Source organism: Rhamphochromis sp. 'chilingali' (assembly GCF_963969265.1).
Source record: "Rhamphochromis sp. 'chilingali' genome assembly, chromosome: 11".
NCBI classification, from domain to species: domain Eukaryota; kingdom Metazoa; phylum Chordata; class Actinopteri; order Cichliformes; family Cichlidae; genus Rhamphochromis; species Rhamphochromis sp. 'chilingali'.
The window spans coordinates 13,891,898-13,915,857 of NC_137938.1; the positions used below are offsets into that span (position 1 = coordinate 13,891,898).

At 42.3% G+C, this 23,960-nt stretch overlaps 1 protein-coding gene across 5 annotated transcripts in view; it reads right to left on the minus strand.

The window, feature by feature from the left end:
• ulk4 (unc-51 like kinase 4) overlaps nucleotides 1–22,907 on the minus strand; it is a 108,528-nt gene extending 85,621 nt beyond the window's left edge. For all 5 annotated transcript variants that reach the window (XR_013973384.1, XM_080896417.1, XM_080896419.1 and 2 more), the window contains exons 1-16: nucleotides 22,883–22,907; nucleotides 22,068–22,208; nucleotides 21,642–21,741; nucleotides 21,211–21,350; nucleotides 20,955–21,117; nucleotides 20,482–20,583; nucleotides 20,303–20,386; nucleotides 20,057–20,132; nucleotides 18,646–18,789; nucleotides 17,760–17,953; nucleotides 17,295–17,364; nucleotides 16,889–17,060; nucleotides 16,614–16,674; nucleotides 16,317–16,501; nucleotides 15,468–15,514; nucleotides 14,977–15,055 (exon numbers count right to left, since the gene is read on the minus strand). Coding sequence is in view for 4 of the 5 variants with exons in the window: in XM_080896417.1 (XP_080752543.1) it covers nucleotides 14,977–15,055; nucleotides 15,468–15,514; nucleotides 16,317–16,501; nucleotides 16,614–16,674; nucleotides 16,889–17,060; nucleotides 17,295–17,364; nucleotides 17,760–17,953; nucleotides 18,646–18,789; nucleotides 20,057–20,132; nucleotides 20,303–20,386; nucleotides 20,482–20,583; nucleotides 20,955–21,117; nucleotides 21,211–21,350; nucleotides 21,642–21,741; nucleotides 22,068–22,205 (1,755 nt within the window). In the remaining variant the exon portion in view is untranslated. The remainder of the gene's footprint in view (nucleotides 1–14,976; nucleotides 15,056–15,467; nucleotides 15,515–16,316; nucleotides 16,502–16,613; nucleotides 16,675–16,888; nucleotides 17,061–17,294; nucleotides 17,365–17,759; nucleotides 17,954–18,645; nucleotides 18,790–20,056; nucleotides 20,133–20,302; nucleotides 20,387–20,481; nucleotides 20,584–20,954; nucleotides 21,118–21,210; nucleotides 21,351–21,641; nucleotides 21,742–22,067; nucleotides 22,209–22,882) is intronic.
• Between the last annotated feature and the right edge of the window lie 1,053 nt (nucleotides 22,908–23,960).

Here is a 23,960-nt window from a genome sequence, read left to right on the forward strand (position 1 = left end):
TATAATATTATGGTTTACCTTTTAAGTAAGGACAAGATTATTAGCTGCTGGAATAAGACATAATTGGTTTATCTATAGCCCTGTGAAAGGCTGGAAACATGTCCAGGGTGTATTTCATGACTTAGAGGATGGATATGCTCAAGGCCCTCTATTCATCCAGTTCAGGGGGGCAGAGTTAAGAAAACAGAAGCATGGATGGGATATACATTAAATACAAAAAAAAAAAAAAAAAAAATCCCATTGAACTCAGATGTAAACACACACACACAGACTTAATTATATGCAAACACAGCCTTTCTGGCTGGCTGCTTCCTGACATTAGCATTACTGCCAGCTTTTCCCCCTCTGTGATCTGATGCAAGTTCTGCCTCATTCCTCTTTTGTTCCTGCTTTCTTCTTTATTTTTTCCATTGTTTCCATTCTCTCCCAGTTTTGTATCATTTCTGTATTGTTGAACACATTTTCTCCTTCTCTTCCATTTTAAATTTGCCTGCTGTGATTCTATTACAGCTCTCTCACCAATCCTGTCTGTTAGCTATGTTGTTCTGTCTGTCCATTTTAGGGTGAGGTAGTGTGACAGATTATAATGTTCTCTCCCACAGAAAGTTTCACTACAGTTACACTCAAGCAATTGTATTTTGCCATTTTCCAATCTTCTCTCTCACTCCCTTAGTGAGATCAAACCACTAACAATTTTTAAATGGAAAAGGTTGGGAATTAATATGCTGGGGTGTGTTAGAAACTGGTCAAGCAGCTGTACTCAGGGAGAGGGGAGAGGTAGAGAAAAAAAAAGCCTACATGAAGACATATAAAAAATAATTCCCAGAGAACACCTTACAATTATCTCAGCATCAGCACTTCAGGTGAAAACTATGCACATCAATGCACACAAGGAAATACAAACCCATGCACTTAATTAACACACATAAACAACAACGCAGACACACACACACACACACACACACACACACACACACACAATAAACAGTGCGATGACCAGTTACTGCGGTGGACTATTAGCCTTATAGAAGACTGAAGACTCAGCCAGAATTAATAGGTAATACAAGCCCATAAAGCGGTGACAGAGGAGACTGACTTATAAATCAGTACACCAGATTTCAATCCCAGCTGTCATAGCGTGAAAGGCGGGGGCACACCTGGATAGTTTGTCAGTTTGTTGCACGGCTAAATTCAGATTAATGGATCACATATCTTATACTAACAATGTGAGGCACAGATTATCACAGCATCTAAAAACACATTCACCAAATATCTCTAGGAAACAAGACTTTTATATTGTTTACCCATAAGAGTATCCAGACGTGCCACTTTAATCAACTTTATTTAACTTTAATCAAAATCAGTCTTAACATAATTACACAACACAGTCAGTCCAAACTTTTTTTTTCTTTTTTACAAAGGATATTTAGAAATCCAGAAATGTCTTTGTTGAGCCATTGCCCTCTGAATATGTCTTCTTAAGGATTGCTGTGAGCTTTTAAAATGCATTGCTTTCCTATAACCCTTCACAGTTCAAGCTTTTGTGGCAAAACTCCCAGAAAATCTGGGGAAGATCATGTGTAGTGGATTTTGAAAGCACAGCTTCTCTATCTCACATTAAGAAAGCAAGAAACATGCATTAGTAACATTAAAACAAAACATTTATTTTTCATTTAATTCTATTTGACGGCTGAAGGACAATGACAGACTCACTGTAGAAAGACAAAAGAGAAACAAACAGGACAGGAAGAAAGAACAGTGAGACAGGAAGAGAGACAGACGAGTGTGTCTATTGAAGAGTAATGAAAGCATATAGCAGCTACCATGGTAACTAAGCCCAGCCCCAAAACTCTGATTAGCAGAATATCAGTGAGAGGACCCCTGCTGAGAAAACACACACACACACACACACACACACACACACACACACACACACACACACACACCAGAGAAAAAAATCTTTTATTGGTCATCTGTTAGCATCACTATAACATAAGGACAAACACAAACACAGATGCACCAAAAGAAGGAAAAAAAACAAACAAACAACCCCCCCCCCCCCCCCACACACACACACACACACACACAAAATATCATAAAAGAGACCCCTGCTGAGTCCTCGCATAAACATGGTTTAAAAAAAAAAAAAAAAAAAAAGCACACTTGCAGAAACACACAAAACACCTCTGCTGCGTCTATAGATGGACACACAACTACAGACACAAAGATTATTTATATAATGCTTTTTGTTATCCTTGTCATTAGTAGCTGATTTTTTTCCACTCATCATTGGTTTTTAACAATTCACTAAAGAGAAACTGCGATGCCAAAGTCGTCCATTTTGTATATCGCTGTGATGACTCGGTAAATGGTAAATAGACTGGTTCTTATATAGCGCTTTTCTACTCTTCTGAGCACTCAAAGCACTTTACACAACATGTGCATTCACCGATTCAAACAACCACATTTTCTTAGTGCTTTCTAACTAACATTCACACACACATTCATACTCCGAGGGATGCATCGGAGAGCAATTTGGGGTTAGTATCTTGACCAAGAGGCATGCAGACTAGGGGAAGCCAGGAATCAAACCACCAGTATCAGTAGATGATCAGTAGATGACCTGCTCTACTGCCTGAGCTACAGCCATCCCAGTAGCAGCAAAGAGCCAGAAGACAACTGGTGTGGTATAAAACAGTTCTCTGGCGTAAGATGTCGACAGTAAACCATGGTAAATAAGAATAAGCCCTGGGCATCACTGACAAATAGCACATAGCTAGATCTCTGTGCCATTTATACACCCCCAGTAGATTCTACTTTGATGAAGCCATTTTTTAAACTCCATCAAGAATCTGCCAATGTCCAGGACTCAAAAAAATGATGCCTGATATGATGAAACTACAAATCAGAAACTACTTGTTTTGTAAGTCTCACTGGTAATGCGTCTCTCCCTTCTGCTTGTACATAGTTAACAGAAAGTTCAGAGGGGACTCTTTAGAGAAATGACTCAACAAGGGAAACCAATAAACTGCAATGCTTATGATGGGCCCTAGACAGTGATGACAAATCTGCAAAGGCTTTAAAGTTACATTATCTGACAAATCACATATCAGTATATAGTAAAAATCAGACAAACAAAAACAAGACAATCAATACATTCCTGCCAATATGGCCACTGGTAATATCAATATTTTATCATAAGGCTAATTTCTCTCATTTGTGGCACTAAACATGACCATGTAAGTACCATGGCATCTATGTCAGCATGTGCATAGGCACATTCATAAAAAAGGTCACTAAATATTGTTTATGGATGACCCATGATAAATTAAAATCTTCCACCTAAACCACTGTACTATTGAACATACAGTGGGGCAAAAAAGTATTTAGTCAGCCACCGATTGTGCAAGTTCCCCCACTTAAAATGATGACAGAGGTCAGTAATTTGCACCAGAGGTACACTTCAACTGTGAGAGACAGAATGTGAAAAAAAAAAAATCCATGAATTCACATGGTAGGATTTGTAAAGAATTTATTCGTAAACCAGGGTGGAAAATAAGTATTTGGTCACCTCAAACAAGGAAAATCTCTGGCTCTCACAGACCTGTAACGTCTTCTGTAAGAAGCTTTTCTGTCCCCCACTCGTTACCTGTATGAATGGCACCTGTTTGAACTCATCATCTGTATAAAAGACACCTGTCCACAGCCTCAAACAGTCAGACTCCAAACTCCGCCATGGCCAAGACCAAAGAGCTTTTGAAGGACACCAGGAAAAGTATTGTAGACCTGCACCAGACTGGGAAGAGTGAATCTACAATAGGCAAGCAGCTTGGTGTGGAAAAATCAACTGTGGGAGCAATCATCAGAAAATGGAAGACATACAAGACCACTGATAATCTCCCTCGATCTGGGGCTCCACGCAAGATCTCATCCCGTGGGGTCAAAATGATCATGAGAACGGTGAGCAAAGATCCCAGAACCACACGGGGGGACCTGGTGAATGACCTGCAGAGAGCTGGGACCAAAGTAACAAAGGTCACCATCAGTAACACACTACAACGGCAGGGAATCAAATCCCGCAGTGCCAGACGTGTTCGGCTGCTGAAGCCAGTGCATGTCCAGGCCCGTCTGAAGTTTGCCAGAGAGCACATGGATGATACAGCAGAGGATTGGGAGAATGTCATGTGGTCAGATGAAACCAAAGTAGAACTTTTTGGTATAAACTCAACTCGTCGTGTTTGGAGGACGAAGAATACTGAGTTGCATCCCAAGAACACCATACCTACTGTGAAGCATGGGGGTGGAAACATCATGCTATGGGGCTGTTTTTCTGCCAAGGGGACAGGACGACTGATCCGTGTTAAGGACAGAATGAATGGGGCCATGTATCGTGAGATTTTGAGCCAAAACCTCCTTCCATCAGTGAGAACTTTGAAGATGAAATGAGGCTGGGTCTTCCAACATGACAATGATCCAAAACACACCGCCCGGGCAACAAAGGAGTGGCTCCGTAAGAAGCATTTGAAAGTCCTGGAGTGGCCTAGCCAGTCTCCAGACCTCAACCCCATAGAAAATCTGTGGCGGGAGTTGAAAGTCCGTGTTGCTCGGCGACAGCCCCAAAACATCACTGCTCTCGAGAAGATCTGCATGGAGGAATGGGCCAAAATACCAGCTACTGTGTGTGCAAACCTGGTAAAGACCTATAGTAAACGTTTGACCTCTGTTATTGCCAACAAAGGTTATGTTACTGTAAGGTAGTGACTGGAATAAGTCACAAGGTGTCGCTGTTGAGCTGCATATATGGTGTAAAATTTAGCAATTTTGACCATTTGTCCTCTGCAGGACACCGTACTTCAGATTTCTTGTTCGCGCGGGCGCCATCTTGGTTCAGTGTTTGCTGTGATTCAAAAAGGTAAGCACTGCCAGTGGCGAACTGCATCAGTTTTGTGTTGTATTCATCGCCGAGACCGTGGAATGTTGTAGAAGGCACGGTTATTGTTACTTAATGTGTATTCTGTGTATATGTGTTGTTGTATTTTGCAATGTTGATAGTCACGGAGTGTTTGCTGTGATTCAAAAAGGGCCAGCAGCAGAGTTGGAGTGGTGTTTGCCCCTGCTTCCAAATAAACGGCACGGTCCGAGCCACAAATCGAGCGCCTGTGTCCGACTGGTCTCTCTGCGGTGCACCCCAATCCAACACAAACTAACACAACGCAGAGTCCGGGGTGTAGGGAGGCCCCTGCACTGGTTGGGTTACATCTTTGGTGCCGTGACCCGGATTTGTGGCACTTCGAGACCGAAGAGAAAGCAATGCCGACACCCCCCAGCTACGCAGCCATAGTAAGAGGTGTCGCCATCTGATGGGGTGCTGAACTAAGTATATAACTGCCTGTGCAGCTGTATTACTGGGACTTTCATCTCCCCAGGCATATCCTTTGAAAGTGAAATCTTGGGGTGGTTTCATTTGAGGGTTTCTGTCCCTGAAAAAAAAAAAAAAAAAGACTCAGAGACTTGAATTGTAGAAAGAATGCTAAATGATGTTCCCTGTCTATAATGATAATCATTGAATACGGTTAAGCAATTGCTGCTGATTTGTGTCATTCACAACCTCTGTGCTGAAGATAGTTGTTTAACTACGCTCTGAGTTTAATGCTGTTTTTTTGTGAATTCTTTTTTTTTCTGCGTTATAGAATGATAGTTGTCATACATCTGTGTTGTGTTCTATTTTACTAGAAATATATTGTACTTACTCACAGTTAAGCATACTACAAGTAGCCCACACACATTTTCTGGTGCAGCTAAATTAGAGATACAGGACAGTGAAAATGTTGAGAGACTTTGCAGACACTCCAAAGAGGGCACAGCCTCACCTTTTGAATGAAGGGGCTACAGCTAGCGCCAGTACAGTGGACCAACAGTCATCAGTGAAGTCGAAGCTGGTCACCCAGTTCCCCAGCTTCACTGGCCAGCGGTTACAGTATCACACCCCAATCAGGGACCTCACCGACTCTGGGCTGGGCACACAACAGACCCCACCACCAACCATGCTTTCACCCCAGACTGATCTTGGCGTGGCTCCAGCTCATGCCCCACCACTGCCACCCTATGGAGGCCAAATGCAGGTGCCCTCACACCTATCTGAAATTCGCCCAAGGTCAGTGCCAACCAACCAGACAAGCCAGTCCAACCACAGCCCTCTAACTACAGCCCCTCCAGTGTTTCGGCCAGATGTACAGATAACTATGCCCCCTGCTTTTTCCCCTCAGGCCAGTGTCCATGGGCCCACTGCTACACCGGCACCCCATGTTGCCTCATATCCCAACTACCCAGCGGTGCACAGTACCCAGCATCCCACCCTGAACCAATCACTTAACACTCCTTACCCAACGATGACCGTTCCATTCAGCCCCCAAGCATACACCAGCCATCTGTATTCCACACCTGCCCCCCAAGCCGCCATGCCAAGCCCCCTAACAGTGCAGGGAGTGGGCATAATGAATAATCCCTCTGCAGCCGAGCAGACCCTTGAAAGTTCAAAGCATGGGCTGACGCCCCGTTTGCCCCACATGCCACTAGCTGCTGTCCACGACTCTCGAGCCCCCCTCCACTCATCTGCTATAAGCCCCAACACTGTCATGCCCCCTATCGTGAATATGACCCATGGAGGTTTTATAGCCCCACCCGGCACCCATGCCTCAATGCACGTACCAACCTCTGCTTTAGACCCCCAAGTTAGTGGACACCCTGGCATACCCCCCCAGCAGGTGCATACATCTTTAAGCGCTCCGGGCCGGGCTGCAGCCAACGCTAACCCCCCATTAGCTGCCTACGGTGGTTTTATACAGACTGATCAAGTGAAAAATGTCCAAGTCTTCACTGGCAGTGCTGACAGCAAGGTGCATGTAGAGGACTGGATTCGTGACATGCAGTATCTTCTTGAGGCAATAGAGCTCCCCATTCACCTCCGCTTTTCCACGGTGGTGCGTCACCTAACTGGTGAAGCCCGAAAGCTGGTCCTGAATCTACCTCTCCATGACCAAACACCTGAAAGGGCATTCGAAGAACTGTGAGCAGAGTACGGCGACACACAGAGCTCCTCAGATCTACTAGCGGACTTCTATGAGCGTGTTCAGAGGTCTGGGGAGTCTGCCTGTTCATATGCTATAGCACTGGAGGCAACACTGCGAACTGTGGAAGAAAACCAAAGAGGAGGCAAGCCTTTTCCTGACCGTGACAGTAAACTCACCCGGCAGTTCATACGGGGGATTAATGATGAGGATGTGTATGCGAGGATCTCGCCAATGAAGCCCCGGCTTTTGAGTTTCCGTGAGCTGCAGGCTGAGCTCCGAAATTTAGCAAAAGAAACAAAGAGATTCCAGCCTCAAAACAAATCAAAGAAAACTTATGCCCAGGTACAAGTGGCATCAGAGTGTAGTGTGAATGTGAAGGCAGAAAAGGCTAAACATTCCTCAGAGTGGTCAGAGCTAGCAGAGATGGTCAAGAAATTAGCATTGAGCCAGGAGGAGCAGATGGCCAAGTTGACCCACCTTGAATCGAGAATTTATGCTCCATCCTCTGCCACTCCACTGAGAGTCCGACCACCACCTGGGGCTACAACCCCAATGTCAGTGGTCACATGCTACTGGTGTGGGAAGCAAGGACATATAGCCCGGGTTTGCAGAGCAGTGCTCCCGGGGCCTGAACAGACGTGGGCACACGATCCTCAGCCTGTGACCCCCATGGAGGGAAACACTTACTCAGCTCAGCCTTTAAACAGATAAAGCCCATGGTCGCCGGGGCAACCATGGGCGAGCAGCAAGTCCCCACACTGCAGGTGAACAAAGGTGACGGAGGAGAGAGCACTCCCCTAGTTGGTCCCAGGAATGAGGGGGAGGTGGAAGTCAACGGAATGAAGTGCAGGGCACTCATCGACTCTGGCTCCCAGATAACCAGTATTACGCATCAGTACTGGCGCAGCCACCCCACCCTCCATAAACAAAAACTGCAGCCTTCTAAGATACCCATAGAAGGTGCAGGGGGCCAGAGTGTCACCTACCATGGTGTGCTACGCATCAACCTAAAATTGTTGGGGAGAGAGTTTAAGGGTGTGCCTGCTTTTGTTGTCACTAACACAGAGTACCGCTCCTCTGTTCCTCTGCTTGTGGGAACTAATGTCCTCCGTGCCTCCAGAAGTCACCTCCAGGCAACCCACGGCCAGCAGTTCCTCCTCCAGGTCAAGGAGACTCATCCGGAGTGGCACGCCTCCCTGCTAGAGATTGAGAGCACTGACCAGTGTGATATGGATGACACAGTGGGCCCTGTTGTTTATACTGGTCGCAAGGTGCACATTCAAGCAGGGAAAGAGATGGATTTAATGTGCAAAATAAAAGCTGGACCACAAAGAAAGACTTATACAGCCCTAATTGAAGGCCACCCCTCCCTGCGGCTCAGCCAAGACATCCTGGTCGCCAGAGTTCTTGCTGATGTAAAGAAAGGATGTGCCCCGGTAAGAGTGATGAACCTCTCCCAGCATGCTATCACTATCAAGCCTCACACGCATCTGGCCAGGGCATCTCTGGTGGAAAGTATTGTGGACTTTTCAGACAGGGTGCGGGGCAGCCATCACATTAGCGGAGGCAGAGAAGCATGCCTGGGTATGGACCACGTTGTGGCAAGCCAGGAAGTGGATTTAAGTGGAGCAGATGTCGAAAACGAGCACCAGCGTTCCCTTCTTAAAGAGCTTGTGGAAAGGAACATGGGTGTGTTCTCACAGCACCCCCTGGATTATGGCCATACAAAGACTGTGCAACATGAAATCCCTCTGGTCGACTCTAAGCCATTTCGACTGCCTTACCGTAAGATCCCCCCATCACAGTGGCAGGATGTGAGAAGGTTGCTGACAGAAATGGAGGTAGCAGGAGTTATCAGGCCCAGCAAAAGTCCATATGCTTCACCAGTCGTGATCGTAACCAAGAAAGATGGATCACTAAGGCTGTGTATTGACTACAGGAAACTGAACTCCTGTAGCACGAGAGATGCTTTCCCTCTCCCCAGAATAGAGGAAGCCCTGGAGGCTCTAGGGCAGGCAAGATACTTCTCCACCCTTGACCTCACCTCTGGTTATTGGCAGGTGGAGGTGGCGGAGCATGACAAACACAAGACTGCATTCAGCACCCCTATGGGGCTGTTTGAAGCAAATCGTATGCCCTTTGGACTGCAGAATGCTCCCTCCACCTTTCAGAGACTCATGACCTGCTGCTTTGGCGACTTGAACTTCACCCACCTCCTAATCTATCTTGATGATCTCATCATATTCTCCAAAACCTTTGATGAGCATCTGGAAAGACTGCAGCTGGTGTTCGATCGGCTTCGGGAGCATGGCTTGAAGTTAAAGCCTTCTAAATGCCACCTAGTGAGAAAGGAGGTTCAGTATTTGGGTCACTTAGTGTCTGCTGAGGGGATCCGGACAGACCCAGAGAAGATCAGCAAGGTGAAAAACTGGGTGAGGCCCACAAATCGCAAAGAAGTGTTGCAATTCCTGGGATTCGCTGGATACTATAGGCGGTATGTAAGTGGGTACTCTACCCTAGCTGCTCCCCTGTACCGCCTAACTGCTGGTGACCCCAGAAAGAAAAGGAGAGGGGGAAAGAAAAGTCTGGCTACCGACCCACCCTTTTTGTGGACAGATGAATACGAGAAGGCATTTAAGACCCTAAAAGAAAGGCTGACAAGCGCTCCAGTGCTGGGATATCCTGACTATAGCTTGCCCTTCGTTCTGCAGACGGACGCCTCAGGGGAGGGTCTGGGCGCCGTTCTAGCTCAGATCCAAGGTGGAGCTGAGAGGGTCATAGCCTTCGCCAGTAGAGGTTTGAGCCCAGCAGAGACAAGGTATCCTGCACACAAACTCGAGTTCCTTGCTCTTAAATGGGCGGTCACCGACAAATTCTACGACCACCTCTATGGGCGTAGATTCTCTGTCCAGACAGACAACAACCCTCTCAAGTATGTTATGTCATCAGCGAAGCTGGATGCCACAGGCCAGCGGTGGGTGTCTAGGCTGGCTGCTTTCGATTTCGATGTCCAGTATCGGAGGGGACAGAGCAACACAAACGCTGACGCCCTCTCTCGCATGTCTAACCAGGAGGTCATGCACATCCTACAGACATGCCCTCAGTGGGTGGGTGTCGACGAACAGGGGCATGGTGTGACACAGGCTACCCAGGATACTCAAAGCCTCACTGGCCATGGCACGCCTACAGGGGAGGAACTGGAACTCGGGCCACCTACATCCACTGAGCCTTACAGGGATGTGGGGATGGAATCCCTGCCCACCATGACCAAACAGGAGCTCCGTGCAGGGCAGAAAAAAGACCTTGTTATTGGCCCCGTCTTGCACTATAAGAGTATGAACCAGAAGCCGAGCCGCAGCGAGCGAATGAGTGCTGAAGGGCACGTGCGCCTTCTCTTAAAGGAGTGGAGAAGGTTAGCGGTAAGGGATGGCATCCTGTACCGCTGCGTCCAAGACAGCCAAAGGGGAGTAATTGAGCAATTGGTGCTACCAGAGGATTTGCGTATATCAGTGAAGACTGCTCTCCACGATGACTCAGGCCACCTTGGTTTTGAGAGGACATTGCACATGATAAGGGAGAGGTTTTATTGGCCACGGATGTTCCAGGAAATCAAGGCTTGGTGCGAACAATGTGAGAGGTGCTGCCTTAGGAAAACTCCAACCGCAGGGGTCAGGGCCCCCCTGGTCAGTATCCACAGCAGTGCCCCCTTGGAGCTAGTTTGTGTGGATTTTTTGACTCTTGAGAAATCAAAAGGTGGTATCGAAAATGTCCTCGTGGTCACTGACCATTTCTCACGCTATGCGCAAGCATACCCCACTAAAGACCAAAAAGCCAGCACAGTGGCTAGGGTGCTGTATAGAAACTTTTTCTGTCGGTTTGGCTTCCCAGCAAAACTGCATGCAGACCAAGGGCGCAATTTTGAAAGTGCTGTGGTGAAGGAGCTGTGTAAATGCACCGGCATCACTAAGACCCACACCACGCCCTATCACCCACAGGGCAACGGGACAACTGAACGGTTTAACCGCACCCTCATGAACATGCTGGGGACGCTAGAACCTCACCTGAAACCCCGGTGGCACGAATATGTGGATGCAATGACACACGCCTACAACTGCACCCGCCATGATTCGACAGGGTACACACCATACTACCTGATGTTTGGCAGGCATCCACGGCTCCCTGTCGACTTGGTCTTTGGGCTGTCAACCACTAATGGGTCGGGGGGATATAGCGATTATGTCCAGACCCTGCATGACTGCTTGTCACAGGCTTATGCACAGGCTAATCAGGCCTCTCGCCAGGCTAAGGGTCACCAGAAAAGATACTATGACCGACAAGCAAAGAGTCAAAGCTTCAGCCCGGGTGACAGAGTCCTGGTTAAAGTGTGTCATGTGGAGGGGCGAAGCAAACTAGGAGACAAGTGGGAGTCACGTCCATACATTGTGGTGAAGAAACAGCCAGACATGCCGGTGTATGTGGTGCGATCGGAAAATGGTGATACAGAGAGAGTGGTCCACCGCAACCTACTCACGCAGTGTATGTTTCTTCCCGTGGAGCAGGTGGGAGAGGAGGCAAGAGAGGAAATGGAGCTTGACGTGGAGGAGGTTCATGGAGGAGGGATTGAGGACAGTGGAGAGCAGGCTGGTGAAGTAATCAGACAGGATGAAGAGTCGGACATGATCGAAGACGGGGAGGCTGATAGCCTGGAAGGAGGTGTGGAGGGAGTTTCACCTGAAGCAGCAAATGGATCACTTGCCCCCAAGGGACCAGAGGAAAGGGACACAGGGACAGGACAAGAGAGTGAAGATTGGAGGGGGAATGAAACTGTCAGGGTCATCCACTCACCTCCCAGACCAAGTGAACCAAGGAGGAACTTGCCAAGGAGTCGGCATCCCCCTAAGAGACTGACTTATGGGTCGAGAGTTAACGAACCAGGGGAGGATCAGGAGAAGATAGAAAGGGGATGGAAGCTGTGGCAGAGGGCCAAAGCAAGAAGGGCTGCAGGAAACACAGACATTTTCGCATTACACTGCACATCTTCCACCACCGTTATTCTTGTATACATAGTGAGACTGTTCTGTTTTATTTTGTTTTGTTTGATGACTGGGACGCCATCACTTAAAGGAGGGGCGGATGTAAGGTAGTGACTGGAATAAGTCACAAGGTGTCGCTGTTGAGCTGCATATATGGTGTAAAATTTAGCAATTTTGACCATTTGTCCTCTGCAGGACACCGTACTTCAGATTTCTTGTTCGCGCGGGCGCCATCTTGGTTCAGTGTTTGCTGTGATTCAAAAAGGTAAGCACTGCCAGTGGCGAACTGCATCAGTTTTGTGTTGTATTCATCGCCGAGACCGTGGAATGTTGTAGAAGGCACGGTTATTGTTACTTAATGTGTATTCTGTGTATATGTGTTGTTGTATTTTGCAATGTTGATAGTCACGGAGTGTTTGCTGTGATTCAAAAAGGGCCAGCAGCAGAGTTGGAGTGGTGTTTGCCCCTGCTTCCGAATAAACGGCACGGTCCGAGCCACAAATCGAGCGCCTGTGTCCGACTGGTCTCTCTGCGGTGCACCCCAATCCAACACAAACTAACACAACGCAGAGTCCGGGGTGTAGGGAGGTCCCTGCACTGGTTGGGTTACATTACAAAGTATTGAGTTGTATTTTTGTTATTGACCAAATACTTATTTTCCACCCTGATTTACGAATAAATTCTTTACAAATCCTACCATGTGGATTCATGGATTTTTTTTTCACATTCTGTCTCTCACAGTTGAAGTGTACCTCTGGTGCAAATTACTGACCTCTGTCATCATTTTAGGTGGGGGAACTTGCACAATCGGTGGCTGACTAAATACTTTTTTGCCCCACTGTACATATGCTCATTTCACTTTGACAAACCAAACCTTTTAACTTGATGAAAAGTGATTGCCATGGCTGAAAATTAAGTATTTATTTTTTAGAATCAATGATTCCAGTCTCTTAGTGACTAGAGGGAAGTCTGTTTTGGTATGAGCATTACAGCATCAGGGAGTTTCAACGTGGCAGTAAATACACTAAAAGAAAAAAGCTTAAGCTGTAAATGCAATTAAAAGCAAATTTGATTCCTCATTTGAGTTCCAAATTTCAGCTAAAGTGTTAACCAGTCAATTTTTGTTGTAAGACAGTAAAGTAAAGGCTCCACTGAGTCACCACAGTAATTATGCGAAAAAACTGAATTGTTTACATGTATAGTCCTGCAGATGCACTTTACTGCACATGTACACAGAAAAACAGCCACAAATGGATGCAGAGCAGAATGAGGCAGACATCCATGGAAAATTAAAATTAAAAATTGAACACTCAAATTTATTAATCACCTCAAATCTAGCCCTCAGACACCCTCTAGTCCAAAGCCCTCCAAAACTAAAAGATGAGCCCAGAAAAGAGTCCCTTGTGTGAGCTGGGGCTGAGATTAACTGCTCCCTCTCAGACATTTTCTGGCTATTATCACAACAACACTGCTTTCCAAGCACCAATCAGTTCCCCAAATTATGTCAAGAAACCATTTTCAAACATTAGAAAGAAAAGAAAAAAAGTCGAAGTAGAGCTGGCCAATTTCAAAAGAAATTATGGCAGAATATCTACTCCACGGTTAGAAGCACGGTTAGAAGCACACCAATAATCTTAACTAAGTACATTAGTGGTCACTCTTTGTGTAGAGTGGAGTTGAGTGGTCAGAGATACACATCCTCCTACAATTTCTAATGTTTAATGAAACAGCAATGTTTACAGTAAGTACTTCAACTCTTTATATTATATATACACTCCTTTGGCGAGGAGCGAGGCACACCCAAGGGTCCCTGAATGACCAAAACACACACATTACATGGATTCATCCAGACACAAACATGAAAATGATATATCATAGACTGATACATAACAGTTATATATTAATCGTTATACTTGATTAAATAAATTGTATAAATATTTATACCACTATTATTGTGTACACTCAAATTATTTTGGCAATATTTTTTTCAGAAGCACCGTGCCAATATAGCCACTCTGAATTTAACTGAACTGATGAGAGCAAAAGTGAGAGAGAGAGAGGGAGAGAGAGAGAGAGAGAGAGCGAGAGTGAGCAGAAGCAAGAGAGCGCAAGATATCTCTAAAGTTCCTATTTACTGTACACAGGCTATGGTTGTCTTGTAGCTTTTTAACGCCGCCAGCTGGTAAATACTGGTACTATAAAGTATTTCTACATCTTGTTTCAGGACAGTTTTTTTCCTCCTTCCTCAGCTAAAAGCTTTTATTATTGTTTGCATGCCTCTAAACAAAAGTACTAATTATGGCCACATGCACAATAAAATTAAGCAAGACATGCTAAATCAACCTTTATGTATTTTGTTGTGGATAAATTTACATTTTTACATCAATAAATGTGCTCTTTCTGGTATTTACTGCCACATTGTGGTGTAAATTTGTACTGCAGGTCTGAGGATCATGAAACATTTTGAAGAAAACAGGACTTCTCAATTTTTTGGTTACTCAGCGCATTAAATAACTTGTCGTAAATAAAATGACTGTTTTGCTCTTTCTATAGTTGCCAGTGTTACACTTTTATTTCTAATACATAATAAATAAATAAAATTCCATAAATAAAATATCTATTTAATTGCATTGATAATGTCTTGGGGTTTTAAATCTGTGTTGGCACACCTACACAATTGTGACAATTAGCTAGGAGCCCTAGTATAAATTTTATACTAACATTTGAAAATTGTGTTAGGTTAAGGTTAAAAAAAAATGAGCAAATGAGCAGTAGCTGTTCTCCCTAAGTAAATAAATAAATGAATACATGGAAATAAAAAAATCTAAAGGAAATAAGCATAACTCTATTTAGTATGTGTGTATATTCCTGACCTCAGAAACAGGACTGTCCAATCCAAGGTCACTACAGTGCAGAGCCAGTAGTCCCATCACTCTGAGAACCTTGCTCCGTCTGCAAGGCATTTTTCATTTTTATTTATTATGTTAATTGTGAATTTTCAGCTTGGATATCATCTCGGGATTTTTTAAAAACATTTTCAGTTACTGATTTTATAAAACTGGTCATGGTGTTTAAGTTTTCCAGCATCCTTAGAAGAAAAACACAACATAAAGCAAAGAAAATGTATAAACATCAAATTTCTTAGAGCATGCTTAACCACTCTAGATATAATCATAGGAACTGCAGTTCATAAAACAATGTTAAAAAAAAGCAATTGGGAGAGGATGTAGAATCGTGCTTCTTCTAATTATTCAGTAGCTTTTCTTTAATCATAATGTTTTGCCACATCAGAAATTAGCACTTTAAAAAAAAGCAATGTTACAGTGTCCCCTGTTTATAGAACAAACATACATTGTATACTTACATGTCCCAGTTAGGAGCTTGTCGCAACAGGTGGACCAAAACTAGAAGCTGAATGAAGAATTGAGGAAATTAGAGTGACAGAAAGAAGGAAAAGGATAGCAAACAATGTAAATATGTAGAAAATGATGATATATTGCCACAAAGCATGGAATCTAAGTTCATTGTGACTTCTAAAAGGATTGTTAATGAGAGTGTTCGGTGTTTTAGTAAAAAGAAATTAACTTTTTTCAAATTCAAATTGTTGAGTGGAAAAGATGAGCCGTATAAAAAACAATTATCATTACTTTATTTAATTACAGATAGAAAAAGTATGGTTATATCAGTAATAATACCATAAATAAAAAACATTCTAAATATAATTTTCCTGTGCTTTTGTTAATCTTAATCTTACATTTTTTTCAGGAACTCTGTGCCCAAAATCAGATTGAAAGAGGTATCTTTATTTGAGCCCTGAATAATTCTATGAAACTGCATCCTTGTGCGGTACTAATGACTCCCACTTGACTAATGACTAGCTGGGAGCAAAAGCATGACCCACACACCTACATCCTCTTACTGAAGTTCTCTGTTGACAGGGCAAACAAACAGACAAAAAAAGACAGCACAAGGTCAGTAGAAAATGAACAAACTGGAAAACAATAGCTCATTATAAATATTCAATTGTAGACATGCCAGTGGAAAGATTTCCAACTATAATCTTCCTCAGCTAACACTAAGGATCCCTTGCTGTCATGTAGGGTTGAGATATTAAATACATTCTATTAAGCTGCACAGTTATGCAACTGTTCTCAAGAAACCCACCCAGCAGATCATATTTCAACAGGAGTCTAAAACAAATATGTTTTCCTACCAGTCTTGAGTTAATCAGCCTGTTAGCGATAACTGTATGTCCAACCACACAGCCGAGGTAGCACAGGAGGTTGAGTTTGGATCGAGTGGCCGTGGAAGTGGAGTGGCTCTGTTCTTCAATGGATGAACAAAGCTGTGATAGAAAGACAGTCCACTCTTCATCACTCAGAGACTGTAGCTTCTCACCTGCAGGAAAATAGAGAGGATTCAAGATAAAAACCAGGGACAATACACTGAGATACTTTTTTGCTTTTTTTCAGGACACTAAACTGACTTTGTGCCAGCTCAAAAAACATACCTGAATATGCAGGTACACATAGGGTTTTAGGATCATATCGCCCAGGTGTGTTCTTCAAAATCTGTTAAACAGAGCTCAAAATAGTCAATTGTAGCCATTTTTTCTACATTGCTAGTAAAGGTTGTTAATAAATGTCTTATTCTTATGTAAGAAGGAGCAAGAAAGTTTCCCACTAAGAAGACTTAAAGACTAACAGAGGTTTGACAGATGTATTTTAATGAATTAAAAAAAGAAATATGAAACAGCCATCATATCATATAATTACACGCCTTTACCTTGGGGTTGTCGAGGACTGGGGTGACAGTGAGATCAAATTCAGTGTGGAGAAGATCCTTCACACAGGGTGTAGTGTCAGTACAGTTACTGGTAGTGAGAGTAACCTGAGGTGCAATGTTCTGATTTGGACAGTCAGATGAACTGCAGTTTCTGATTGAGTTGGCACGGGAGCTACAAGAACAGGAAGAGAAGAGTATGGAGAGCAATGTATGGTTTACTATAGACATCTGAGTACCACTCGTTCTAGGTGTGTTCCTACTGTAAGAGTAAATCCAAAGCTTACATATCACTTTTGAGACACGAGATTCACATTCTTCCTCTGGAATGATTTATCTGTAAACTTGTGCACTGAAAACAGGAACAAAACTCTGTAAGGGAAACTAGGAAAGAGTGAGTACAGAATACCTGAGCAGAAAAATGGCCTCAGTGCTGTCCTCATCCAAACCACTCTTTGGCTTCAGGTCTGAAACATTATCTGGAGAAGTAAGCACGTGTGTACTTAAAGACACATAAATTTGTGGTATGGTGAAAGATGAACCTTACATCATAATAAGCAGAAATCAGATCTGCACAATAGAAACTACTAGTATAATGTAGACCTACAACAAACCAAAACCAAACACAAACAAATTCTAGTAAAAAAAAATGGTAAAGCAAAACAGTGGAATATAAAACCAGATTAATGATTAATTAATGGTTTGAAGATAAATATTGTAAAAAACAGAATCTATCACACATACAATGTTCATATATACAAAAATGACTAGTGTTAAAGTACAAATTAAAATTCAAAGTTAAGTAGCTTACTGTGGCTAAGTATTAAATTTTGTTGCTTAATCTAAACCACACAGACTTTGACGAATCTGTTACCTAGTGTGAATGACTTATTGGGCTGCAGTGTGCGGCACATTTGCAGACTCCCAGTTAACTTAGAGTCATCGTCAGGTTCTCCTTCTCTTCTTCTCTCCCTTCCGACTTCACTATTCAGGGTCTGGCTTTGGCTCAAGGCTCCAGAGGATGTGTGGTTGACAGAATTTTGGCTGTCAGTCCTTCTGTCACATGGCCTGTCAGTTGTTGTAAGAGATGATATTAGTTTCTCAGACATCCCATAAGCTAGCTGACTGAGGGCTAAGTGGCTGTTGGCAAGGCTCGCTGCTTGCCACGGATGGAAAAGGTCACATGTGTTTGTGTGTCTGTGGAGGTAGTGAGAACTAAAAAGACTTCATGGTCATTTTCTTTCTTTTTCAGGTCTGAGCACTGGCTGAAGTTACCCTTTCTAACGTGTAACAGAGAAAAAGGAAGTATTTCCGTTCAGACGGGTTCTTACTACTCGTTTTACTCGGTCAGTTGGTGTAAGTGAAAGTGCTTCCTGCAGAAAGCAGGACACATGAAGTCTACTCATGAATGCACCCAGCTATCATCTGCACTATTCTTGAATGGATCCAGACAGATATTGCAGGCAAAAAAAGAAAATTTAAAGATCAATTCAACTTAATCCAACATCGGTGTTCTTGTATGTAGCTCCATCGGATAATGCCAAGAAAAGGTCTATGCTGAAGCACATGAGTGAAAATGGCGATACAGAACCCTTTCTGCAAGCTGTTTCTTTATTAGCTAAATTCTCTGATATCAACCTTTGTCAAACACGATTCACATCCCGACTGACAGCCAAAAATAACAAGGAAAATAAATGCTGGTAATTATGTTGGACTTTTAAAATCAAAACAGATTAGAAAAATGAAAAAACATAACCTACCTGAAACTACAAGAAACAACCTCCTTGCAGACATTTTCTGCCTCTTCATTTTCTTCATTCTTCTCTTCACCTTTTTCGGCATCCTCTTCCTCCTTTATAATCTGTTTCCAGAAAGGGTGAGCCAGCAGTTGTGGCCAGTTCATCCTAAAGATACATCAAAAAATCAAATGCATTATGAGTAACACCTTACAATACAACCAGGAACTATAGCAACTCCCCTGTAAATGGAACTTTAATTATTTTATTTGAAATTACATTGTAGTTACATTTACCTACAAGTAGTATCCCAAGACTAAGGGGTTAATAAGTCAGTTTTTTATATTAAAAAAAAAAAAAAAAGAGAGAGAGAGACATAATTAAACTGTAGGTAAATTTAAGCATGTATAAAAAAATTTAGGTAGTGCCTAAATTCCTGGTATTATACTGTATGTATTATACTGTATTTTTAAATACTACATAAGTATTTTTAAGTACTGTGTAATTTCTTGGTAATTTTGTAGAAAATCAAACTACACTAAACTACAAGTCAGACTTAGCTCCATTACACAGGCCTGCAAGTTTATTTGTTCTTGTAATTTAGAAAGGGAGTCCTTCTTGCAATGCATTGGCAAAATAAAAGGACAGTTAAATAATAGAACATCCATCATGCAAGCACTCAGAAGCTTCAGTTAATGTCATTAGAATTGGGAAAAATATGATCAGGCCGTATTTCCAACCATGATTCTGGCATGACTGTTGATGCCACACGAGTTGGTTTGGGTATTTCTATAATTACTGATCTCACTGCAGTCTGCACAGCTCTGTCGAACTGGAGTGAGAAACAAAAATACCCCGTGAGAAATACCTTGATAATGACAAAAGTCTCGGGAGAATGGCCAGAGTGTGCTGACCTGACATTAAAGCCGAAAAGAGCTCTGATAACCACGCTGGGGTGAGCAGAAGAGCATCCAAAACATTTACAACTTCCAGGCAGATGGGCTACAACAAAACAGGACCATGTGTGTTCTCTCCTATCAGCCAAGAACAGAAATTTGAAGCAGCAATGGGAACAGACTCACAAAAACTGGACAACGCAATACTGGAAAAATTAATGATTATGAATAATGAATTTTAATTTCTGCTAAGGCACACAGATGGCAAGGTCAGACTTTGGCATAACTAGCATGACTCCATGAACCCAGACTGCTTTGTGTCAGTTCAGACAGGTGGTGTAGTGGTGTGGTGATTTTTTGTTTTCAGCACACTGAGCATTCATTCATTCATACTGATCACTCATTTATTAAATCCCACTGTCTGAGCAATGCTTCTGAACATGTGCATCGATTTATAGAAGCATTTGAGCATCCAGATGATGAAACTATAGCAACTGTATCAGAATTGTAAGTGTTTGTTGTGTGTGTATGAGCTTAACCTCCTCTCAGGGTTTTTGTTGAGCAACCCTTTCAGAAGACTCTGGAAATCCTGGCAGGGAGAACCTGCAGAAACCACTGTACAAAGAAGAAAATTAACCAAACAAACAACAACAAGAATAAAATCAACAATTATCTGTTAAAACTATTTTTTTCTAAATATCAAACACTATATGAAATGTGACATCTTTGTGTGCGAGTCTGTGTCTGTATATAATGATGTGGGTGTGCGAGGAAGTGTTTGTCACCTGTCTGCCTGGGAGGTGGTGGTTCCTTATTCAAGATCATCTCTCTCAATTCAGTGTAGTTGTCAGAGAAGAAGGGGGGTGTACCTGGGAAACAAAAACAATATAGAACAGTACCGTATAACATATTACAGGCCAGAATTAGTATTTTCATTAGTTTGAGTCTGTTTGCATATCAGTACCGGTGTACATGTAGTATAATATACAACCAAGAGACCAGAGATCAGACTTCATATTAGTTTCTGATCCTTCCAAAACCTCTGGAGCACTGTAAGCTGTAGAACCTGAAAATATACATACATAAATGCACACAGAGTAGTTTAAAAAACAGATAGTATAAAGTATACAATATGGTATAGTCTTAACATATTTTAATTTTTTAAAAAGTTTTTATGCTGCTATTTTTTAATCTCACCAAGATTTCAAAACAACATTCCCTACACAAGACTTGTTTTTGTCATTGCCTTAAGTGAAATACCTCTCCTAAGGTTGCACACCCAGAGCACTGGATGCAACATTAAGACCTTGCTTACATTTCCATCTGATCAACAGCAGCTACTAACAGCTGTATATCTTTAGAGCCTCTCTTATCTCTAATCAGCTGGTTTTATACAGTCAACAAATGATAGCATACAGAAACAGCATGATTACTAACCTTGTAATCTTTTCTTTAAGTTGTCAGTGTTCTGATTGCTGTCTCCTTCCTCTATCTCCTCAGATGCAGAGAACAAGGTAAGGAAATCCTGCAGCGTGTCTCCCTCTGCCTTAGACAGACAGAAGTTACCAAACTTCAGAATGCCGCTGCCATCAAGTAGGATCTATGAGCAACAGAAAGAGAAATATTACAACATTCATATATGATGGTAGCATTGCTGTTATACACTTACATAGAGATGAATGCAGGTGCAAACCTTAGCAGGAGTCAGGTCAGAGAAAATGATTCCTAACTCATGGATGTGTTTCAGTCCTTTGACTAAGTGCCATCCAAACCTTCGTACCGCATCTTGTGACAGGCTTCCATCATGGGCAATTACAGACTCCATGGAACCCCCTGAAATTTACAGCACATGTTTGTATGCAAGTTTGGCACATGAGGTAAAAACAAAGAGAACAAAGAATGACACACCTTGCACTGCTTAAAAAAAATGTGGTTACAGACTATACCAACACTGAATATATATGAGTAATGGGGAAAAACACATTCTGAAAGGACATTTATTATTAAAAACTTAAAATATTAAAGTAATTTAAGCCTTAAGCTGCTATAAGTTGTGGTTCTCATCAAATATATTCTTTGATATTCGGGTACTGTTTATAACAACTGCCAGGAATAATGACTGACCTGTACAAAGCTCCACCACCAACCACAGGTGGTTACTTGTCTCATACCACTCGTAGAAGTTGGCTATATTTGGATGATCCAGATCCTGGGTGAGGCGTACCTTATACAAAAGTGAATCATCAGAACACTTTTATAAAGCAGGCTTTTTACGGCAAAGCTCAATGCCAAATTCCACCTAAAAATATCATGCACTAATCATTCACATGATCTTATTCAATATGAAAAGCACACTGTATATATGCTAGTGTACTGGGAGCAGTGGCCTCAGAAAGGGAGATCATCCCCTAACAGGCGGAAAATAGATTGACAGTTAGATATATCAATACTAATCACAGCCTTCTTTGGACTGTTAAAAACAACTCTGTTATTGGTATATAAAACTAATACAACTAGAAGATGTACTACTAAGTTCAAACATTGTCCTACATGGTTAGTAATCTCGGATTTCTTGGTTTTGTCAGTGCATTTGATGGCAACATAGTTGAGATTGCCCTTCCTTCTTCCTTTATAGACAACTGAGTTGTGGCCTGCCCCAAGCTCCTCGTACAGAATGAAGTTTTCCATTTGCTGTGGAGAAGAAAAAAAAGGCCTAATTTATATCTATTCACTTCAAACTTTTTTTTCCCATCAGTGAAAAACAGAAGCCTTACAGTAATTCAAACTATACCATGCAAGTTGTACAGTACGTATGGAATATTATCTGCTCTTGCACGCGTTTTGATAAATGGGACCTCTGGGATCTTGTCATAAATCTGTTTTAACAACATCCAAATACATATATATATTTAAAGATGGGGTACTATATTTGTTGGAGAGCCACACCTGTAAAAAATCCGCCTGATTACCTTTAATTAGCGGAACACCTGTTTTACTACAGCAGCTTCATTAGAGTCAACCACTTTCATAACGAACTCTTAACATTCACCCAGAAAGACAAGACAACAAAGTGTGTATTTTATGCTTAAAATAAATAATTAACCTTTATGTGTGAAAAAACATATATGTTATGAGGCATTAACGTAAACTTTAAAATAACGGTTGACCTCGGGGGCTTCATGGTCTGTTGTACGTTCAGGAGCTCAGGTAGTTTGCACTCTTTGAACAAAAAAAGTTAACAGTTGAAGTGAAAGTAATTATAAGAGACCTGCACACGCCTATACACAGGCTCATAAAAAACATTTGCGATTAATGCTGAGCTTGTTATTTTTTTACACTTCACATTAAAGTAGCTTGAAACCTACCTCTTCAACGACCCGCTGTTTGTGAGCGGAAGAGTGATGGGTCGCATTGTTCCAAATGGAAGAGTGGGGGGTAGTGAAAATGTTGGCATGAAATAAAGGCTGTATCTTCTCGTCATAGTCATTATATGTGCATACAGATAAGTAATTATATGTAATAAAATGTTTCGGTTTAAATAAGATATAAGCAAAACTGTGATTTTGTGAAAAACGCTGTATTAGTTTTAACCTGATCCACCTCCAAATGGTATATTCCCACGTTGCTAGGATACTAGAGTGAACACAACAGACAGCGGGCGCTTGGAATCCAAATTAAAGTGGCTGTAATGGGGTTTTATAATAAACTATAACAGAGAAATTTATAAAACTCAGTTTTAAATTTGTGTTATAAAAATAATTTTCAGAGTACTTCTGAATATTCCGGAGGTAAGCTCTAACTCTGGTCATACTCCGGTCTTCGGGGTCTAAATGCGGGCATACACACAATCCATGTGAGAGTGTAGAATGACGTCATTAATTAAATGATATTGGCAGACAAAAGGCCTTACAGTGTTTGCCAGCCCACAGGGCAGCGGGGACACTGGTGAATTAAGTTAAAACTGTGTGAAATGTGGTCACGTGTGAGACGTTTTCCATTGTGGCTTCGTAAAAGGTGATTGACTTTATTGAAACTGAAATGTTTTTCTAAACCTAACCAAACGGTTTTGTTTCCTCACTCTAATCAAACTGTCTGGAAATGAGAATGAATAAATAAATTGTTTTTAAAAAATGTTTGAAGCTGGCTTACGAATAACTTAATAAGCTAGGGATAGAAGTATGTCAGTCTTTTGCGGCAAATTTCTCTCCATATAAGAGCAGGGAACGGTGGAAATCTGCATAAATTTAAAACTTCCCAACTAGCTAGGTTACATAAAAATGCCAGGGACGAATTCCGGAGAACATATTTCATTCAACAAAATAAAAGCCAGTGATGCTTTCAATGTATTTACCATAGTTTTTTGTTATTGCAAAGTTCAAGTAAAGACAACAGTCATTACATTTCTTAACCCGGCTGTGTAACCCGACTGTGTCAACTGAGGAA